The 21929-nt window shown below is 54.3% G+C and overlaps 2 protein-coding genes across 3 annotated transcripts; both read left to right on the top strand.

Annotated features, from left to right (window-relative positions):
- The first annotated feature begins 4102 nt into the window (after positions 1–4102).
- KRT19 (keratin 19) lies at positions 4103–8945 on the top strand. The gene is made up of 6 exons (XM_511487.6): positions 4103–4695; positions 7287–7369; positions 7561–7717; positions 8020–8181; positions 8292–8417; positions 8565–8945. The coding sequence occupies exons 1-6, from the start codon at positions 4276–4278 to the stop codon at positions 8817–8819; spliced, it is 1203 nt and encodes a 400-aa protein (XP_511487.3). The 5' UTR covers positions 4103–4275; the 3' UTR covers positions 8820–8945.
- Positions 8946–9032: 87 nt separating this feature from the next.
- KRT15 (keratin 15) lies at positions 9033–18835 on the top strand. 2 transcript variants are annotated; one of them, XM_016931830.2, is made up of 9 exons: positions 9033–10881; positions 12694–14247; positions 15411–15493; positions 15612–15768; positions 16314–16475; positions 16569–16694; positions 16887–17107; positions 17906–17931; positions 18460–18835. In XM_016931830.2, the coding sequence occupies exons 2-9, from the start codon at positions 13750–13752 to the stop codon at positions 18510–18512; spliced, it is 1326 nt and encodes a 441-aa protein (XP_016787319.2). In that variant the 5' UTR covers positions 9033–10881; positions 12694–13749; the 3' UTR covers positions 18513–18835. The 2 variants fall into 2 exon arrangements, with proteins under 2 accessions (XP_016787319.2, XP_063654658.1); XM_063798588.1 differs by having other exon boundaries at positions 10635–10881; positions 14116–14247.
- Positions 18836–21929: the final 3094 nt, after the last annotated feature.

Below are 21929 nucleotides of genomic sequence, written 5' to 3' on the forward strand. Positions count from 1 at the left end.
TGGACACCAGTCTGTCTCCTCTGCTAGGCTCAACTTGGAGGAAACTTGCTTGAATGGCCCATTGACTGACCAAACAAATAATTGTGCATCAGAGCAGGCAGGGCAAGTTGGGATCTTGGCAGATGATACAATGCCTTCCCCAACTTGGTGGATCTTTCTCCAGGGCAGCAGAAGAAGGCACCTTGATCCCTTTCCCATGAGAGGAGGGCAGCATTAGCAATTGGGACTGTGGCTTGAGGGAGTGAAAGATTTTGGCCCAAATACCCAGTCCACTACTTACTTGTGTGACCTTGGACAAGGTATTAACCGTTTTGAGCCTCAATTTTCTTGACTGTAAAATGGGGACAATAATACTTAATTAACATGATTCATTGAGATAATATATGCAGAGTGTTTAGCATGGAGCCTGGCCCAGTAGATGTTGGCTATGATTATCTACTGTATTATTATCAACTTGGTCATCATTATTCTTGTTGTCATTATCACACCATTCCATTCTATCCAAGGACTAGGTGTCTCACCCCCAGCTTCTTTCCTGTGGTCTCCAACGACTATCCCATTTCTCCTGGGATGATGAAAAACCCCCTACCTTTAACCTCTCCACTCTGGGAACCACCTGCATCTGCTGAAGGATAAGAAGCTTCGTGCGTATGTCCAAGTGGAGATGCAGAGGGGGCCTCAGCCTCAGTGTTAGGACTTAGAAACGAATCCCAGATCTGCCTCAGTTCAGTTGGTTGAATCATCATGTGACCCCAGGAAAGTCACTTTACCTTTCTGAGCATCCTGGGGCTGGACTGGCTTTTTCTGTAATTCATGGGTTATTAATAGATATTTAAAGATTCCATGGTCCAGTACACTTGGGAAATACTGGTTAAAGGAAGTTAAATAATAACACTTGTAGCCAAAATTATAGTAACAAATACTATATAAAAATAACATTATATAATAATAATAATAATGCTGTTTGAGTGCTATTTGCCAGGTGTTGTGATAAACCTTTTACAAGCACCATTACATTTATCACTTGAAGCAACCCTCTGAAATAGGTATCCTCCTCCTCCTCCTCCTCATCATCATCTCTATTTTACAAATGAGGAAATGAGGTTTCCAGGGCTTCTGGTACTGTGCCTTGTGAAACTCCAAAAGGGAGTCAGAGAGAGCAGAGTTTCCGATCTTATTTGACAGGGATCTCTTTTCCTACAGGGATCTCATAGTGCTGGGGTTCTGTAGAATCCAGTTGGGGAAGGCTGGGCAGGATCCTCCCTGGGATTCCTTTGAGCTCACCATTCCATACCCATCACTTCTGACCCTCTGTACCCCTCTTCTGCAGACCCCAGACCTGAGACTGGAGACATGAACATTGGATGGGTGCTCCTCTGACCAGGTTCTGCCCTCCTGAAGCCAGAGGCTGATGGGAGCCTCCTGGTTGTGAGCACTGTTTCCTAAATGGGAGCAGCAACTTGACCCCCAGTTCCATCTCTGGGTAGGGCAGCCTCTACAGACTGTTCTCCTGAGTTCTTGATGAATCGGAAAGTGCCAAAGGCCACATACCTCATGGCCAGGCACTGTTTCTGGCCAGAGAGAGGGAACAAGGTATTCTCCCTAGCCCAGCCAACAGTTCAGTCTGGGGTTGACTGCCCTTGGCACTGGCGTGATAAGATTTTGAGGGAAGGCACCCAAAGGAGTTGTTTTGGGGGCCGAGACTTCCTTGGAAGGGAGAGCAGGGCCTCCGTTACTCTTGGCTGATAGTCAAGAAGCTGGAGGCCAGAATCTGATACTCCTAGCAGTGGACCTTTGGCAAATTACTGCCTCTCACCAAGCCTCTGTTTCCTTATCTGTAAAATGGAGATAAGAATACCTTTTCCACTGGGCTGCTGTGAGGATCCAGTGAGATCTGAAAAGGCTGTAAACTGTGCTACCCTATAGTCAACTGTCCTTCTGTTTATGGTCTTAGAGTAGGGGGCTGGGACTCCAAGTGCCTCTGAAGGTTAGGGAGCTCAGAACACCTTAATCTTACGAATAGAACTGTTGATTCTATTCTTTGCCCTTTAATACAAAGTCCCTCCCCAGACCCTCCTATCAGGCCAGAAAAACAGAGCTGCCTATTGGGGCTTGGTGTGCATGGCAACTATCTGGCCAATCTCCCTTCCCTAGCGGGAGCAGGCCTCCTCATCAGGGCCTGATAAGGGAATGACTCAGAGCAGACCAGTCACAGGGTGCTGACTTTTATGGCTGGTCTTGGACTCCCCTTTCTCCCTCTTGGGCTCTCCAAAGACCTTCAGTCTTTCTGCAACTGATTCACTAGTTAAACAGCCTCAGACTGGCCTTCCTGAGGGCTCAGAGCAGTTCCTGGTGGGTGAGGGGTGTGGATTTATGGGGTTTCCTGCCCCAGTTCAAGGATGAGTTGGCAGCTAACAGATAGTTTGCTGGGAACTTAGGTTTCCGAGGCTGGAGACAAGTCTCCACCAGTCGCAGGTGACCCAGGTGATAATACACAGACAGGAGGACTGAGCTGGGCCACCCCTCTTTTTATGAGGGAAAACTGAGACCCAGAGATGGGCAGGGACTGGCCTGTCTCCCTTAACACCTTCTCAGGAGAGCCTCTGTTCCCAGCCTGGGTGAATGCTTTGCCATAAGGACAAGAAGGAACCATGGGGACAGTTCTGGGGACAGGGGGTCACTGGGGACAGGAACTGGGGTGAGGTTGTTGCAGCACCCTGCAGTGCCTGGCAGGGGGCATGGCCCTCCAAAGAGATCCAAAAAGGTGGGTGGAATTGTTGAACAGAGCAAGGGGTGGGGCTGTGTGGGGAGGAAGGCCCTGCCTCTATTGTCAAAACCCTTACCTTGTGCCCGGGCACTTTGTGTCGTTCTGCCCAGCTCATTCAAGCACTCATCTTTATACAAGGATGAGGACATGCATTCAGCAGCCCTCTGACAAGGAGGGCAGGGATTCATCCTATGTTTGCCTTTCAGTGGCAGATGCTAAATGCCTCATGGGCAAGTTACTGGCCTCTCCCAGGCTCTGCTTCCTCATCTTGGAAATATTAAAGCAGCCCAATACTCGTGTGGTTGAATGAATGCATGCTTTGGGGGATGGAAGGGAGGGGATCATCCTGGTGGCCAGGGATGAGTGGGCTTTGAGGGTTCCAGAGTGGGGATCAGGCTGGAGCTTAGTGTTGGAAAGGTGTCAGCTGCCAGAACCGCTCCCTGCAGCTGTTCTCAGGAGACTGTTGTCACCTGGGGCACTGAATGGCGACAGCAGGGTGAGGCAGCTTTGTCTTGAGAGGGCTGGGTTCGTGCAGCTCAAAATGCCCGGATGTGCCCTCATCCGGAACCGGCGCCTTTGTCAGAGGGGACAAAAGGGGAGTTGGGCATGGGTGTTCCCAAGAAGCAGGTTCTGAGAGGCTGTAATCTCCAGTGGAGGGCAGGAATCTGTGAATGCACTTTGTGGGGGGCGGGCTGGTTAGGATCGCAAGCAAGGGGCTCTTAACAGGGAGCACTCTGGTTAATCACTGGGGCTGGGCGCAGGGGCTCACGCCTGTAATCCCAGCACTTTGGGCGGCCCAGGCGGGTGGATCACTTGAGGTCAGGAGTTTGAGACCAGCCTGGTCAACATGGTGAAACCCTGTCTCTACTAAAAATACAAAAATTAGCTGGGAGTGGTGGCGCGTGCCTGTAATCCCAGCTACTCCGGAGGCTGAGGCAGGAGAATCGCTTGAACCCGGGAGGTGGCGGCTGCAGTGGGCCGAGATCACACCACTGCACTCCAGCCTGGGCGACAGAGACTCGTCTCCAAAAAAACAAAAACAAAATCACTGGGTCAGGAGCGTGTAGGAATATGACCCCAGAGGGACTGTAATTCCCAGTGGTGTCAAACTCTGGGTGATCTTAAAGGGTGAGGCTCAGAATGTGGCTTCCAGGGACCGGGGTGTCTAAGTACGTCCCTGACGGGGGAAAGGCCAGAACAGGGTCTGCAGAGCGAGAGTGGGGGAGTGCGGGTCGGAGCTTCTGCGCGGACCGGGGCGGGGCACCTCTGGAGGGCAGGGGCCTCTGGTCTCTGGGAGGGGAGGGAATTGACCAATGGGGAGAGAGCCCATATTTGCTCTCAGGAGCCTGCAAATTCCTCAGGGCTCAGATATCCGCCCCTGACACCATTCCTCCCTTCCCCCCTCCACCGGCCCCGGGCATAAAAGGCGCCAGGTGAGGGCCTCGCCGCTCCTCCCGCGAATCGCAGCTTCTGAGACCAGGGTTGCTCCGTCCGTGCTCCGCCTCGCCATGACTTCCTACAGCTATCGCCAGTCGTCGGCCACGTCGTCCTTCGGAGGCCTGGGCGGCGGCTCCGTGCGTTTTGGGCCGGGGGTCGCCTTTCGCGCGCCCAGCATTCACGGGGGCTCCGGCGGCCGCGGCGTGTCCGTGTCCTCCGCCCGCTTTGTGTCCTCGTCCTCCTCGGGGGGCTACGGCGGCGGCTACGGCGGCGTCCTGACCGCGTCCGACGGGCTGCTGGCTGGCAACGAGAAGCTCACCATGCAGAACCTCAACGACCGCCTGGCCTCCTACCTGGACAAGGTGCGCGCCCTGGAGGCGGCCAACGGCGAGCTGGAGGTGAAGATCCGCGACTGGTACCAGAAGCAGGGGCCTGGGCCCTCCCGCGACTACAGCCACTACTACACGACCATCCAGGACCTGCGGGACAAGGTGGGCGGAGGCCCGGCCGCGGGAAGTGCAGTGCACCTGCCGCGGAAACCCAGCCCCGCGGGCCGGGCGAGGTTCCAGGCGGGGCGGCGGGCAGGAGCCCGTTAGGACGTGGGAAGGTCCACAGGTGGGGCCGAGTAAAGGGGGACAGGAGACGTGCGGGGCAGGACCTCGGGGCTGGATGCAGAGGCCGGGGTGGTGGAAAGGGGAGGAGAACTGGGCAGGGCAGATAAGTGGGTGGGGCCTCTGGAGGTGGCGGGGGCAAGGTTGGAGCGCCGGGACGAAGAAGGGACGCGGGTCAGCGAGGCCTGAAGAGTGGGAGGAGATGGGACCCGGCTGTAGAGTGCCCAGAGGTCTAGGCCAGGGGCCGCGCTGCCGCAGGAAGATGCGAGAGTTTGGCTTTGGTGATCTGGTCCACCCGGGGCCAGTCTTGCCCCCTCTGCCACCGCAGCGTGGGGCCTCCTGCATTCCGTTTCTCTGGCCGGAAGGGTCTGGTGTTCATCCCTCTCAGGCTTTGGCCTCCTCCCACTCTCCCGCCCTGGGGCGCATTCGTTTAGGAAGAATGGGAGAGCCGGTTGTGGCCCCTGGGCGGGGTAAAGGAGGGAGGCTTGGTAAACCTCTGCTGGGGAGGACCCAGTACAGTGGCAGCTCCTTGTCGGGGAAAGAACGGATCTGCGTCACACGCTCTTACAGGGGAACCCTAAGGGGCCTGAGGGGTAGGGCTTGGTCTCCACCCAGAGGGAAGGAGAAATTTTTCGAGTCGTAAAGAAATGTATCAGAAGCCATGGAACATTTACAGCCGCACACGCTGGGTCTCCCAACACACAGATCCCCAAAATATTTTCCAGTGCTGTACTCGTGGCATAGACCCAGACCCACAGACCAGGAGGAAGCGCTAGAGATGTCAACAGCCAATAAAAACAGTGCTTTACACACTTGTAAAATTGTGACCTACAGGGGCTGGGCACTGTGGCTCACGCCTGTAACCCCAGCACTTTGGGTGGCCAAGGTGGGAGGATTGCTTGAGCCCCAGGAGTTCGAGATCAGCCTAGCAAACATGGTAAAATCCTGTCTCTACTAAAAATTCAAAAATTAGCTGGGCGTGGTGGTGCATGCCTGTAATCCCAGCTACCTGGGAGGCTGAGGCAGGAGAATTGCTGGAACCCAAGAGGCGGAGGCTGCAGTGGGCCGAGATTGTGCCATTGCACTTCAGTCTCGGCCACAGAGCGAGAGTCCGTCTCAAAAAAAAAAAAAAAAAAAAGGAATTAGCTTGGCATGGTGGCGTGTGCCTTGCAGCGAGCTGTACGTGATCAGTGCCACTGCCCTCCAGCCTGGGGCAACACAGCGAGACCCTGTATCAAAAAAAAAAAAATTGCGACAATAAGTACATTTTACTACGCACCCTTACGCATTCTTTTTCTCACCTCTGTGTGTGTGTGTGCGTGCACATGCACACACACAAATGGGTGAAACAATTCTCACCATACTAAGAGAAATCCCCTCTGATATTTTGTAGCCTATTCTGTTGCATTAAAAAACTACACAATCGGCCGGGCGCGGTGGCTCATGCCTGTAATCCCAGCACTTTAGGAGGCGGAGGCGGGCGGATCACGAGGTCAGGAGATCCAGACCATCCTGGCTAACACGGTGAAACCCCGTCTCTACTAAAAATACCAAAAAAAAAAAAAAAAAAAAAAAAAAAAAAATTAGCTGGGCGTGGTGGAGGGCGCCTGTAGTCCCAGCTACTCAGGAGGCTGAGGCAGGAGAATGGCGTGAACCCGGGAGGCGGGGCTTGCAGTGAGCTGAGATCGCGACGCTGCACTCCAGCCTGGGTGCGTCGCACTCCAGCCTGGGTGACAGAGCGAGACTCCGTCTCAAAAAAACCCCCCAAAACAAAACCAAAAAACCCCCCAAAAACACAAAACTATACAATCACCACCTGGTGCCTTGACTAATGAGTGATGACCTGCTCTTTGAAAAACAGAACACAATTACCTTATTCAATGATAAGCTGGCTGTTGCGAATGCGCCCTTTAGGTCAGTAAGACCTCAGGTTGGGGTGAACTTAGATGAGGCATCATCCTAAACTTTAGTTTCCACCTCTGTAAGATAGGAGTACCCACTGACCTAGCAGTGAGGTTCCAGAAGCTATAAAAGATGAGATTCAAAGTGCCTGGCACATAATTGATACTCAACAAATGGGATTCTCTTCCCTGGGGCAAAATATGCTTCGCATAGTTGGTGGGGGGGCAGGTATAGACAAAATCTACCCCCCATCTGGTTTATAGACCCCCTTCAGGCCATTTAGAGTTTCATTGCACACAGGTCTCAGAGATTTCCTCCCCAGGCTTGCCTTCCTGCCCTCCCACACCCAAGTCCCCCTGGCTCCAGTTTTCTTCCTGCCCCAGCTTCTGGGCATGGACTGTTTCCAAGGCCTCCCAGAGAGCGGGCCAATGGGTGGCAGATGTTGGCTAGGGCTTTGGTCTCTAGGGTGCCGGGGTATATTCATTTGCTCCCCTCTCTCTTCTGGGAAGAAAGTGAGTGGGCAGTGCCTGTGTGTTGAACTGGTACCAACCTCTGCCTCTGCCTTCCAGATTCTTGGTGCCACCATTGAGAACTCCAGGATTGTTCTGCAGATCGACAATGCCCGTCTGGCTGCAGATGACTTCCGAACCAAGTGAGTGTCTCTGCCCTGGGGGCTGCAGAAGCCAGGACTGGGGTAGGGGTTGGGGGGTTTGGAATCTGCCCTCACCTAGCCTAGATGGCCTGAAGCTAACCCCCCTATGGACTCCTGAACTCTGGGGAGGTAGGGAAGTCTTCAGAGATGCTGAGGAAGCTCTGCCTGGCTGCAACTATTTCCTTTGAAAGGTTTGAGACGGAACAGGCTCTGCGCATGAGCGTGGAGGCCGACATCAACGGCCTGCGCAGGGTGCTGGATGAGCTGACCCTGGCCAGGACCGACCTGGAGATGCAGATTGAAGGCCTGAAGGAAGAGCTGGCCTACCTGAAGAAGAACCATGAGGAGGTGGGTTTCAAGCTGGGCCTTTCTTCCCTCCTTCCCTAACCTCCCAGGGCTGAAGACTCTTTTATTCTGTATTCTCTGACCGTGGTAACACTTGGCGCACCCTCACCATGGCCCTGGGTGTGGGATCATGGATCCCAGGGTTCCAAGAGGAATCAGTGATGACCCAGTCTGTCCCCCAGTGCTAATTACTAGGTCTGCACCTGAAAACTAAGCCCCTTTAGCCTGAAGGGTGGGGAAGTGACCTGGGCCAGGCCCAGTGGGGTCTGGGCCCTGACATGCCCATCTCTGCTGCATCTTTTCAGGAAATCAATACGCTGAGGGGCCAAGTGGGAGGCCAGGTCAGTGTGGAGGTGGATTCCGCTCCGGGCACCGATCTCGCCAAGATCCTGAGTGACATGCGAAGCCAATATGAGGTCATGGCCGAGCAGAACCGGAAGGATGCTGAAGCCTGGTTCACCAGCCGGGTACGTAGAGGGAAGCAGGCACCCTTTGGGGGTTAGGAAGGGGAGGGCTTGGTGTTCCCTACGCGAAGGTCTGACTCAATGCTTATTCCCTCTTCTTCCTCTCTCTGCAGACTGAAGAATTGAACCGGGAGGTCGCTGGCCACACGGAGCAGCTCCAGATGAGCAGGTCCGAGGTTACTGACCTGCGGCGCACCCTTCAGGGTCTTGAGATTGAGCTGCAGTCACAGCTGAGCATGGTATGTGTCCCCCCCCACCGCCACCGCTTCCCTGTGCAATTCACACTTATACCCCTGCAGCCTAGGGCAGCCTGGCCGGTGGCTGTGCCCATGCCCTCTCCGGGAACCAGACTCTGCTGAGTCACACCCCCCTCTCCCTATCCTCAGAAAGCTGCCTTGGAAGACACACTGGCAGAAACGGAGGCACGCTTTGGAGCCCAGCTGGCGCATATCCAGGCGCTGATCAGCGGTATTGAAGCCCAGCTGGGCGATGTGCGAGCTGATAGTGAGCGGCAGAATCAGGAGTACCAGCGGCTCATGGACATCAAGTCGCGGCTGGAGCAGGAGATTGCCACCTACCGCAGCCTGCTCGAGGGACAGGAAGATCACTACAACAATCTGTCCGCCTCCAAGGTCCTCTGAGGCAGCAGGCTCTGGGGCTTCTGCTGTCCTTTGGAGGGTGTCTTCTGGGTAGAGGGATGGGAAGGAAGGGACCCTTACCCCCGGCTCTTCTCCTGACCTGCCAATAAAAATTTATGGTCCAAGGGAGGAAGGACGTTTGGTTTTTATTTCAGCCCATGGAGAGAATAGGTCGTTCGGTTTGTTATTTGAGCCCATGGAGAGATGGGTCCTGCCTTGGCCCTGTTTAGGTTTTATTTGAACCAAAGTTCACTCTGTCCCAGGAAAGGGAGGGGAGGGTACTCACATACTTTGCCTGTAATGGTAATTCCTGTTTACAGAAGTCTTCATTTATTTAACCCGTTCCTTAAAATAACCTCATGAAATAAGCATTGCTTCCATTTTACAAAGGTAAACTAAGGCTCAGAGAGGTGAAGTGTTTTTTTCTATATGTAACTGCTCTAATGCATGGCAAAGGTGGGATTTGAAATTGTTTTTGCTTCTAGATTTCGTTTTCTTTCTACTCTACTCCCCAGGGCGTTGAGGTATCTGTGTGAAATTAATGTTTATTGAACACCTACTATGTGCCATTGAATTAAAAACAGCCCTAAAAGGTACTTAGTATGAGCTGCATGTTATAGATCAGGAAATAGGCTCAGAGAGGTTCAGTAACTTGTCCAAGGCCACACAGCAACTACATGGTAGAGCCGGGACTAGAACTTAAGTTGCCTGATTCTTAGCCCATGGTGCCAGCCCCTGCCAGGTGGTCTCCTGGAGTTGACGCCACTTGTGCCGGTCTTGCTGACATTCCAGTCTTGTGCCCTATGAAGGCTCAGGCCGGGGATCCCTAGGGGCAGTTCCTCCTGACACATTTCTCCACCTCACTGAAACTGGGGGTTTGGGGCCAGGCATCCTGCTTGGAGCAAGGCTGGGGAGGCTGTACCTGTCAGTGTGTGTTGTGTGTGTGCATGCACTAACACATTCACCCATTTTGGGGGCAGCCCTGCATAAGCCCTTTAACGCCGACCAGCCCATACCTGGGCCCAGAGCCCAGAATGGGACCCAGCAGTGACCCAGACCTCCCACAGAGACCCCCAACCCTGGCTTGCCTGGGGCCTGCCCTGGGCCAGCAAAAGAACGAAGTCCCAGCTTCCTGGTACAACTCTGCCCTTGGGTAGGTATGGCCCTGCTCCTGTGGTTTACATCTCAGCTGCCAAGAACTGAGGCCAATTCAAGGTAAGGAAGAGGCCCCAAAAGAAGTCCCACTTCTTCCTGGTGGAGAGGTGAGGGCTGCAGGCCCAACCCTGTGAGTGACGGGGGCAAGTGAGGGACACTAGTTCCACGCCTGCATGCTGCCAAATGTACTCAGCACCCTGCTAAGGAGGCTGGAGACCCCATCACGGCCATGGCAATCCCGAAGGAGGAGCTGTTTCAAGGTTGGTTATGAACATGTAACCCCAGAGCCCCGCTGCTGTAGCCTGGACTGGGACCCCCTTCTGCCCCCTCCCTAGCTGTCCTGTTCTGGCCTCCAGCACCCACAAACCACCACCCCCAACTTAACTTCTCAGGAAGCCTTGGAGCTGGAGGGAGAGGCCTGGCTGCACCCCCAGCTGGGACTGCCCAGAGGCGCTTGTCCCTGCCCATGAAAGCCTCCCTTGTCACAGCTGAAACCTTCCCTCTGCCTCAGGGGCCCCTGGAATGTGGCTGCAGGGCGGGGTCTGGGCCCACACAGGTGGGGCAGGTGACTGTCAGGTCTCAGGCCTGAGTGTCAGGAATGAAGCCTGCCTTTGTGTGTGCACAGTGCAGGGTGGGGCTGGACTGGGGACACCTTTCTGTCTCAGCCTGGAGACCTGGGATAGGAGAGAGAGGGGAGTGGGGAAGTTGAGGGGAGTGCCTTTACATCCTGCTGGTCATCGTGGCCACTTCAGTCTGTTGAGCATTTTCTGTGAGTCATCTTGCTCCAACTGAGAGTCAGGCTGAGCTGGAGTTATTTCCATTTTCCTGATTGGTAGACTAAGGCTCACAGAGAGGAGGTGGCATTACCCAAAGCCGCACAGCTGGTAAATGGGAAAAGAGGGGTTTAAAGGTAAGTCTCTGGGCTCCAGGACACACCCCCTGTCCCTGGCATTTCCCTGGGGAACAGGAGAGGTGTGGGAGGGTTCTAAGGTTGTTGGAGACTTCATTCTCCTTGTGCCCTCAAATGCTCACTATGGCCCTGAGGGGAGTCTGTGTTAATGGCCTAAGTTTAAATCAGGAACCAGGCTCAGAGAGGCTGAGTCTCTTTCCACTGGGCTGCACTGCCTCATTCTAAGGAGAAAAGGCCAGCTCCACAGATGGCCCCATCTGGCTGCAGTGGGCAAAGTTCAGAAACTGGCACAGCATCCTGGGCAGGCTGCCTGGGGCAGGGCCCGGGGCTACAGCCTGGGCTGGGGCCAGACAGAGCTTTATCTTCGCAAGGCCATCCCACCTGGTGCTAATGAGGAGGCTCCGGGCCCCACCCAGATCTGGAGCTCACAGTAGTGGTTTGGACTGAAACCAGGGATTTGTGCGTGGGGCAGCGAGGGGGGCAGCTGCCGCCCCTGGCCTGGGTCTGGGAGTATAGAGAAAGCCACCTCGAGGGGCTGCTGGAGGAGAGTCAGGTGCAGAAGGGGATCTGGCTGGGGTCCAGCCCTTCCTCACCCTGGGGTGAAAGGCGAGTAATTGTTCTTGAGTTAATTGCTGGGGCCACAATGTCTGCAGAGGCTTTTAATGAGCTCTGGATGATCTGAGTTTGATTATTTTTCTTTCGGAGGAAAAGACAATACCCTCCCACCCATGAGACAATACCACACTGTCTGTGCCCAGCATTGGAGGCCAGGCTCACTGCGAAGATGGATGAGAAGGAACCCACCCCCAGCCTTGCTGGCTGGCAGTTCCCCTTGCCAGCCCAGCTCAGATGCAGGAATTTGGGGTCTGCAGAAAGGACTCTTTCCCTGTGCCCTGTTTGGTTGAGGGTGTGAGGACCCGTTTGAGTCCTGGCTTTGCCCCTTACCAGTGGTGCCACCTGGCACAAATTGCTTCACCTCTCCAAGTTTCAATTTCATTCTTTCTGAATCTTGGGTGGGGGTCACCCTCTGTTGTGAGGATGAGAGGAGGCGATGGATGCAAAAGTGCTTTGTAAATCACAAAGTGCAGGGTAGAAGTAAAGGATTATGCTATTATAGCAAAATAAGAACCTAAGAACAACCTGCGTTGCCCCATAGGAGCTGGCTATGGAAGATCGATGCCGTTGAGCCTAAGAACATGTTCAGGCTCACAGGGCATGTTCTGATGCCCAACGACAAAGCCCCTCCTGGTGAGGGCACTCAGGCCCAGGTGCCGGTCATGCACCCTGGCCCCTGCATGTCTGGCACCTGGGTGGGGATCCAGGAGGGGGCAGGATGGGGGCTCTTGGGCCACAGGGCTTCCCTGGAAGTGAGAGTTGAGAGCGCCTCTTGCCACAGGGAAACAGAGACTTAAAAAGGTAAATGTCCACAGTCTTACCATGGTAATTGGTAGGGTCAGGATTTGAACCCAGGCCTCACAGTCTTACCATGATAATTGATAAAGCCAGGATTTAAACCCGGGCTTGAGGGACTCCAGAGCCCTGTCCACTTCACCATGCTGCAACCTGGGCTAGGAATCCTCTTCCTGAGTTTCTGTAAGCCCTGGGGCCAGGTCCAGAGGGCTGAGCCACACCTCCAAGTGGCACTGCCCACAGGTATCAGGTGTCCCTGGAAAGGTGTCCCTGAGCTGGTGGCAGAGAAAAGGGCTCTCCTGAGTGTTCAACTCCCCATCTGTGTGAAGCAATGCCTTGGTCTTCAAGATCTCCGGTGTCTTCCAGCCTGCCTGCCAGTCTCCCTTCTCTTCCCTTCCACAGCATTCAGGCACATAGAGCCTTCTGCAGCGGCCCCTCCCCAGCCAGCACTTGACAGGACAGATGGGGGCTAATCTGGCCCTGCTAAGCAGCGACATGCCTCTCCTGGAGAAGGCAGGGGCTTCCTGGAACTTGCCCCAGCCTTATCAGCGGAGGTTTGCCCCAACACATCCCAGAAACGAGCAAAGGTTCAGCGCCGTGCAGTTGGCAGGTGTTGGGATCATCCTTCATCCCCTTGTCAGTCCCAAGCCTGCTGGGCTTTTGTGAGGGTGCCAGGAACACAGGCTGGAGGATGGCAGGAGGGGAGTAGAGGTGGGAGGAGGGGAGTCCATCTGCAGCACCAGGTAAGGGATGGATGCTGGCTCCTCTGGTCACCTCAGCTGGAACACTACTCAAGGTCCCTGGCTCCTGTCCTCCACCTGCCCCCAGGGGCCCTGCATTCCCATCCCCAGGGCCTCCACTCTCCCTGAGCCCTGCAGTCTCTCTCTCACTCACTCACTCACTCACTCACTCACTCACTCACTCGCTCACTCACTCACAGGGTTTTGAGTTGGATAACACAGCGTAATGATCGGCAAGTGGACTCCCAAACTGAGAACACGGAGCTGTCCTCTTGGGGAGAGGCTCAGGGCTCGGGGAAGTGAAGTCCAGCTGAGGGCACAGTTGGCCTGAGCTGCTCTCAGTACAGGCAGAGGCCTTGGTAGCTGTGCTGTGATGAGAGTTTGCTCCCTGCTGCTCTCTTCTGGCATGGAGAGATGAACCTGTAATCCAAGTGTTAAAACCGTGCCCTGGGGAAAAACACTATTAATTCTGAATCATCTCTTTTGTTGCATTAAAAAAAAATAGAAGAGAAAAACTTCACATGAGCCACTCAAGGTGTGCAGGCAGCTGTGTTTGTCAGGAAGGCAGAAGGAGTTGGCTTTGCTTTGGGGGAGGAGACGAGGTCCTACAACACCCTCTGAAGGGTATATAAGGAGCCCCAGCATGCAGCCTGGCCTGGTACCTCCTGCCAGCGTCTCTTGGGTTTGCTGAGAACTCACGGGCTCCAGCTACTTGGCCATGACCACCACATTTCTGCAAACTTCTTCCTCCACCTTTGGGGGTGGCTCAACCCGAGGGGGTTCCCTCCTGGCTGGGGGAGGTGGCTTTGGTGGGGGGAGTCTCTGTGGGGGAGGTGGAAGCCGAAGTATCTCAGCTTCTTCTGCTAGGTTTGTCTCTTCAGGGTCAGGAGGAGGATATGGGGGTGGCATGAGGGTCTGTGGCTTTGGTGGAGGGGCTGGTAGTGTTTTCGGTGGAGGCTTTAGAGGGGGCATTGGTGGGGGTTTTGGTGGTGGCTTTGGTGGTGGCGATGGTGGTCTCCTCTCTGGCAATGAGAAAATTACCATGCAGAACCTCAATGACCGCCTGGCCTCCTACCTGGACAAGGTACGTGCCCTGGAGGAGGCCAATGCTGACCTGGAGGTGAAGATCCATGACTGGTACCAGAAGCAGACCCCAACCAGCCCAGAATGCGACTACAGCCAATACTTCAAGACCATTGAAGAGCTCCGGGACAAGGTGAGTCCTCGGATGTCAAAGAGAGGGGAGCAGGTGGCTGGTACCCTGTACACAGCTCTAATGTCAGTGTTACTGCTGACTCAAGGAAATCCTTTCCTGCCCAGGCAATGACTGTCTGGTATGTAATCTCAGCAAATTTGGAATGCACCTGCTGTCCAGGTGCAGAGGCCAGTGCACATCTTCTCAACTTGGTGGTGCTGGGGGAGGGAGAGAGGGGTCTTGGGAATCTGGTTAGGACCAACAGGGGCACAGGTGGGGGCAATTATAAAGAGCCAGAGGCAGTAGCTCACACTTGTAATCCCAGTGCTTTGGGGGGCCAAGGTGATAGGATTGCTCATGTCCAGGATTTAGAGGCTGCAGTGAGCTATGACTGTGCCACTGCACTCCGGCCTAGGTGACAGAGTGGAACCTGTATCTAATTAAATAAAAATAATTAAAAAAAAGAGCAACTCGCCCTCCCTACCTCATGCACCCTGCAGGCTTCTGCATAAAGTATTCCTTTACCTCTTTTGCAAGAATGGGATTGGAGTGTGGCCTCATGAGTTCCAGATGCTAGAACCTCTTGTCTTTTCCTATAAAGAGGTCTTTTGTGCCAAAAGTACTGTTGGGTCTTAGGAGACCTGGGAACTCATTACACATTCTGCCACCCACTCACTCACCATTTTACTCCCTAAGACTGGGTTCCTCATTCATAAAATGCCTTCTTAACTGCCCTCCAGGTTGCTACTGGCTGGAATGTTCTGTAGATCCATGGCTGTGTCCAAGGTGTGCAGGAGGCAGTGACCATGAGTTGTCCACAGGGGGGCTGGTGGAGTGTCTCTGAGAGAGCTATTGTCAGAGCTGGCTGCACCCCACTGCCCAACTCTCCTGGGCAACCAATTCCCACAGGCAATACTGCCTCCTTGGTCTTTCGTGCCCTGGAGACAAGGAAGGCAGCTCCTTAGGTGTCTCAAGGAGGCTGGATGGGACAAAACAAGAAATGGACACTGAAAGTGAGGCTGGACTTTGCCCACCCCAGAAGCCGTACAGATTTTTGTTGGTGGTGTCAGAGGGGTGATTGTCAGTGAGGGGTGATTTTCAATGAGGGGCTGGCCTTGGGTGCAGAACAGAGAGCAGCAGGGGAGAGAGAGGAGTCCTCTAGACACCGACTCTGTCTCCTGCAGATCATGGCCACCACCATCGACAACTCCCGGGTCATCCTGGAGATCGACAATGCCAGGCTGGCTGCGGACGACTTCAGGCTCAAGTGCGCTCCCCCGTCTCTCTCCTCTTCCTGCATTGCCCACTTTACTTGGCCTTCTCCTGGCTCTGACTCAGGCAGCCAAGACCCCTCCCACTTCCTTCTTTGGCCTCCCTCTCCTCAGGTATGAGAATGAGCTGGCCCTGCGCCAGGGCGTCGAGGCTGACGTCAACGGCTTGCGCCGAGTCCTGGATGAGCTGACCCTGGCCAGGACTGACCTGGAGATGCAGATCGAGGGCCTGAATGAGGAGCTAGCCTACCTGAAGAAGAACCACGAGGAGGTGAGAGCTGGCCCCCATCACCCCTGAACCCGAGAGAGGTGGGGAACCTCTTCCCAAAACTCACTTAAATTGCCCAGAGGGAAAGACAGCGGCTCCAGGAAGCCCTCCCAGATTTTCACGAGATTAAGTCAGTGGGAGGCAGAGTGGGGCTGTTGGCACTTCCTCATAGTTGGCCTGGGGCTTAGTGGTTCAGAAACACACCTACCCCACAAAACCAGGTGTCCTCATGGAGAGGAAGGGGCAGTGTCCTCTGGTAGCCCAGGCCCACAGCCAGGCCAGGTGGCCCGTATGAATGGCTGACTTCCTGATTGGCTTTGTGAGCTCACATCAGGGCCCTACAGTCTCGGGGTCCTCCCTTGGTAGGACCTAGAGCAGCAGAGAACTCCTTAGAGCTGAGGGGTCCATGTGACCAAACCTCTTCATGTGCAATGGGGAACAGCGGTTGGGGTGTGTTAGGGGCAGAGCCAGGATTGGCATGTGTGACGCCAGACTCTCAGGTCTCTCTTCTGCTCTCCGTCTCTAAATGGGTCCCTCCCATCCTGCAGGAGATGAAGGAGTTCAGCAGCCAGCTGGCCGGCCAGGTCAATGTGGAGATGGACGCAGCACCGGGTGTGGACCTGACCCGTGTGCTGGCAGAGATGAGGGAGCAGTACGAGGCCATGGCGGAGAAGAACCGCCGGGATGTCGAGGCCTGGTTCTTCAGCAAGGTGGGCCTTATCTCCTGCCCTGCCCTGCCTGCCCCAGGTCCCTGAGTCTCCGAGGAGGCCCCGGGGCTCACTTCTGTTGTGCATGACCTACAGACTGAGGAGCTGAACAAAGAGGTGGCCTCCAACACAGAAATGATCCAGACCAGCAAGACGGAGATCACAGACCTGAGACGCACGATGCAGGAGCTGGAGATCGAGCTGCAGTCCCAGCTCAGCATGGTACGGCCACTGGCGCCCCATCCCAGCCTCTCGGGTGGTAGAAGCTCCCACTCTTCCTGGCTAGTTAAGCCTTGGAGTTCTCAAGCCCCCTCAAGAGGTGGTTCCCTGAACTCCATTCAGTGCCCCCTCCCTGCTTGCCCTCAGTGGCTTCCTTTCTAGTCTGATGTGTCTATGCATCTGTCACTCCCCAAGAAAGCTGGGCTGGAGAACTCACTGGCCGAGACAGAGTGCCGCTATGCCACGCAGCTGCAGCAGATCCAGGGGCTCATCGGTGGCCTGGAGGCCCAGCTGAGTGAGCTCCGATGCGAGATGGAGGCTCAGAACCAGGAGTACAAGATGCTGCTTGACATAAAGACACGGCTGGAGCAGGAGATCGCCACTTACCGCAGCCTGCTCGAGGGCCAGGATGCCAAGTAGGCGCCTGGGCACAGGGGAAGGAGTGATGAGGGCTGCTTGTGGCTGGGGTGCAAGGTCATCCTAAGGGAATGGCAGGGTGTCCCTAAGCAGCCTTGAGGGACTGTGAAAAGAGAACTGAGCAAGGAGGGAGGATCTGGACTCCGCACTCTGGTCCTTGGCTGTTACCTGGGACAGGTCACTTCTTCTCTCTGGATCCGTGTTTCTTCTGTAAATGATAGAGGCTGGGCTAGTGATAGTTAAGATCTAGTGCTCATTCCATTCTCTGCATGAAATAGATGGGTATTCTTGTAGTTCAGAATCTTGACCAGGCTCGGTGGCTCATGCCTGTAATCCCAGCACTTTGGGAGTCCAAGGCGGGTGGATCACTTGAGGTCAGGAGTTCGAGACCAGCATGGCCAATATGGTGAAACCCCGTCTCTACTAAAAATACAAAAATTAGCTGGGCGTGGTGGCAGGTGCCTGTAATCCCAGCTACTCGGGAGGCTGAGGCACAAGAATCACTTGAACCCGGGAGGCGGAGGTTTCAGTGGGCCGAGATCGTGCCACTGCACTCCAGCCTGGGCGACAGAGTGAGATTCCGTCTCAAAAAACAAAACAAAACAAAACAAAATCTGTCTACTTGGGAGTAGCAGGCCTGGATGGGCTAGCAGGATGTCCCACCCCTAGAGGAGTCAGGTGTGTGGGTGGTGGTGGTGTAGGGTCTGAAGAACACTGCATAGCTATCTACATGAGCTTCCCTTAGGGACACTTGAGCTTGTGCCCTTTGCTTAAATCAACTTCCCTCTTTCTTTCAGGATGGCTGGCATTGGCATCAGGGAAGGTAGGAAGGCTTTACTCTTCTGGTGTGGGGTGGGGAGGGGAGATGTTGAAGCCACCACCCCCTTCGGAATAGGAAGGAAGGAGAAAGAGCCCAAACATCCCATTAGGTGGGAACATTCCCATTCATTAGATGCCTCTTCCCCAGTGGGACCTTCTGTCAGCCCCAGGTGAGATTGCAGCTGGTGATTTATTGAGAAACTTCCAGGTTGAGTAGGCTTCATTCAGGGCATGTCTCTCCCCCAGGCCCCATCTTCATACACTTCCGCTAAGATGCCCACAATTCATCCCCCTTCATGTGCAGCTTGAAAAACCCTGACATTGTTGCTCCCTGCCGGGCATACCTACCATTGCCACTGCCCATCTCTGTGATGAGGAATTCAACACCAGATCTCTGGCAGCTCTTGAGGGATTGGCCAGTGGCCATTCTCAGGGGTGCTGTCTAGTTTTCCCAGAGCCCCGCCAAGGTCCTGGCCACCGTGGCAGAGCGGGGAGGTTCCCCCACTCTAAAGCCTGCTCCTTCTCTCTCTAGCCTCTTCAGGAGGTGGTGGTAGCAGCAGCAATTTCCACATCAACGTAGAATAGTCAGTGGATGGAAAGGTGGTTTCTTCCCGCAAGAGAGAAATCTAAGTGTCCATTGCAGGAGAAACGTCCCTCGCCACTCCCCACTCTCATCAGGCCAAGTGGAGGACTGGCCAGAGGGCCTGCACATGCAAACTCCAGTCCCTGCCTTCAGAGAGCTGAAAAGGGTCCTTCGGTCTTTTATTTCAGGGCTTTGCATGCGCTCTATTCCCCCTCTGCCTCTCCCCACCTTCTTTGGAGCAAGGAGATGCAGCTGTATTGTGTAACAAGCTCATTTGTACAGTGTCTGTTCATGTAATAAAGAATTACTTTTCCTTTTGCAAATATCTCTTGGCAGTATGTCCAGTTTTTCTTGATGGGGTCCTGGTTGGCCTCTGATCTCTGAGGAGACCCAGGGTCCACATGGTGACATCTCCCCCAACTTTGGCCTCTTCCCTGCGTGGCCACAATTCTTTTGGGTACCCAGGGCACCAGTGGCTGGGACAAACATAGTGCTACTCAGGTAATTTCCTGTTCTGGGTCACCATGGGGTGACCAGGGAAGTGAGGGTGAGGAGGTTCCCTAAAAAGAGTTTGGTGTACCCAGCACAGAACTCAACACATCTAATAATTATGAATATTTACCAAGTGACTGATCGCATTGATTGTCTTTGTTCGCCATCCCATGGCTGGCATGATGCCAGGCACGCTCACCCATGGGGCTCATTTAATCCTCACCACTGTAGGTGGTCAGGATTTATTATTCTCACCTTAGAGATGAGGTCACTGGAGGCAGAGAGAAGAAGGACTTGCCCCAGGCCTTGTGGATGGATGATAAGTAGCAGGGCTGGGCCTGGGCCTGTGTCTGTAGGACTCCAAGACCAGGGCTTGCTCTAGGATCCCAGGGCCCTTTTCACAGCCTGCTGCCAGGACCCTGCTCCTTGCTTCTGACCCTCACCACATGTGCTGCTCCAATCTCCCATCCTTTCTAGCCAGGCATAACACCTCCAGAGTGGCCGAGCCAGTTCCCAATTTGACTCCCCTGCAGAGCTGGCCCCATCCCCCCTGAAGCTGATGCCTCCTCCCAAAAGGCACTTATATTGCCCAGAGGGAAAGACACCAGCTCCAGGAAGCCCTCGAGATTTTCCCAAGATTAAGTTGAAAGCAACATCAACCCCTCTTACCCTCCTTAATCCAAATCCTGCTCCTGCTCCCTCATCCCCAGCATCTCCACCAGAGTCCTTCTAGAGCAGTAGCATCCATGCACACATTGTTTGTGGCCTCTGGTCTCAGGCTGTTTTCTCTGAGCTCTTGCATTTATCGTCCCAAACCGAGGGCAGAAAATGAGGAAGCACAGAACTCTGGGTGCAGAGGCTGGGCTGGCTCAGGAACTGGGGTGAGAATTGGGGGTGGGGAGGGAGAACCGGTTTCTTGGTCTCACTGGGAAGAGCAGATTGGAGGTGCTTCTGTCTTTGGAGAATCTGATCTTTTGGGGGAAGGGTCAAGCCCTCTGAGAGGGTCCCCATGTGTCTTGTTGTGCAAAGCCCCTTCCCCACAAACCCCTGGTTGGAGATAAAGTGGTGCCTGCTCTTTCTAGGGGAGATTTAATTAAGAGTGTGTCTCCTGAGAACACACACAGGCGAGACTTCCTGGGGCTGGATGAAGGAAATGGAATTTAGTGAGTGTCTATGATATGTCAGGCCCTGGGTTGGGCATTCCGGGATGGCATCTCATTAATTCTTCCAATAGCTCTTTAAGTTAGTATCAGCCTTCAGCGTCAGTTTCAGAAGAGGAAACTGAGGCCTGGAGAAGTTTAGTAACCTGAATGAGGTCACAAGCCAGGAAATGGTGAAGCTGGGTCTGGGACTGGTCGCTCTGATTCCAGACCCTCGCTTTGCCCTTTAAGTCGTGAGGTGACAGAAGCTGCAACACTTTTCTTAAGAGATATGCTAACTAAAAATCTAAAACCCGTCTTTTTTTTAAAAAATTTTTTATAAGAGGCCAGGTCTCGCTCTGTTGCCCAGGCTGGTCTCAGCTCCTGGCCTCAAGTGATCCTCCTGCCTCAGCCTCCTGAGTAGCTGGGATTGTAGGAGTGAACTGCTGCGCCCGACAGAAACCCATTTCTTAACCTCTGCGGGCAGCATGCCAAATGCCATACAGTCATTAACGTCAGAAAGATTGTCCTCACGTCTAACCTTAGTCTCTCATGCTGTGGTTTAAGTTCACCCTGACATCCAAACCATTAGCTAGCTGCCAGATCCCCCACGTCCTGGGAACAGCCAGTCTCCTTCCCACTTCTCTTCGGCTCCTGCCAGTGGAAGCTAGTGGCCTGGCTGCTGCTTCTGCCTCACTGGCCTTCGGGCCTCTGTCAAGAGGTCTCAGGCCTCCCAAACAGCCAGCAAAGGGTTTTCTCAGCCTTTAGTTTCCAAAACTAACAACGACTGTGAAAGGTGCAGAGAGGCAAGATGACTTCGCCTATGGGCTGCGTCCAGTGTGCCTTCTCTCCGGGCCAGACTCTGGCTTGGGGATAGGAGGAAAATCTCCTATCTCCCTGAAGTACCTGTTTCTGCTCTCCTGGGATGCCTGGAGGGGCTGTCAGAGAAATCCGTGGAACTTGCCAAGTCCCGTTCCCAACCTGACCCTGGAGTGAGACACCTGCATCCAGGGATGGCTCATGCCTTGCTGAGCCTTTAATAGTCTCTGGGCAGCAAGGGTACACCTTCTGAGTGCCCTGGGCTGAGGTCAGGCTTGGTTTCCAGCCAATCAGAGAAGCAGGCAGTGGGCGATGCCCCTCCCTTCTCCCCATAGAGAGAGGGCGGCTTTCTGACCAGAGATTAGGGCCTTGGGTGTGTCCCCTGCTCAGGCTGGGCTTCTTAAGACCAGGCATAAGACATGCTTGCCGCTATCTCCCTGAGGACTGTGGCTGGCCCCTGCCTCTCTCTGGCTTTCAGTTTCCCCACTTTTCAATTGGGAGTCTGGCTGGACAAGATGATCCTGAGGGTCTCTGAGATGATCTGTATCCTGGGACCTCAGACGGGAGGCTGTGACAGCAGGGACTGTGTTCACTGTCTGCTGCTGAATTCTCAGTGTGAGTGCTAAATAAATATTTGTTTAATGCGTGAACTTGCTTCTCCTTTGCTTTTTCCTGCCTTAGACATTCATCAGTATGCTGGGCATGTGCCCACCTGGTGGCCACCTGGCCACCTGTCCCTCCATGGGCAGCTGGCAGCACAGGGGGAAATAAGGAGCAGACAGCATTTCTCCTGAGATTTTTCTTTTTCTATTACCACCAGCGGCTCTCCTGAATTGGAGCTGGGGTGACCCCATTGGACACCACTCATGTTTGCCAATCCTCACCTAAAGCCAGGGGACAAAATATCCCCGAAACAGCATCTCAGGCATTTATCCTGAGCTTTCCTGTGCCAGGAGCAGGATTTGGGGT

The sequence above is a fragment of the Pan troglodytes genome, chromosome 19 (assembly GCF_028858775.2).
Source record: "Pan troglodytes isolate AG18354 chromosome 19, NHGRI_mPanTro3-v2.0_pri, whole genome shotgun sequence".
In the NCBI taxonomy this organism is placed as follows: Eukaryota; Metazoa; Chordata; class Mammalia; order Primates; family Hominidae; genus Pan; species Pan troglodytes.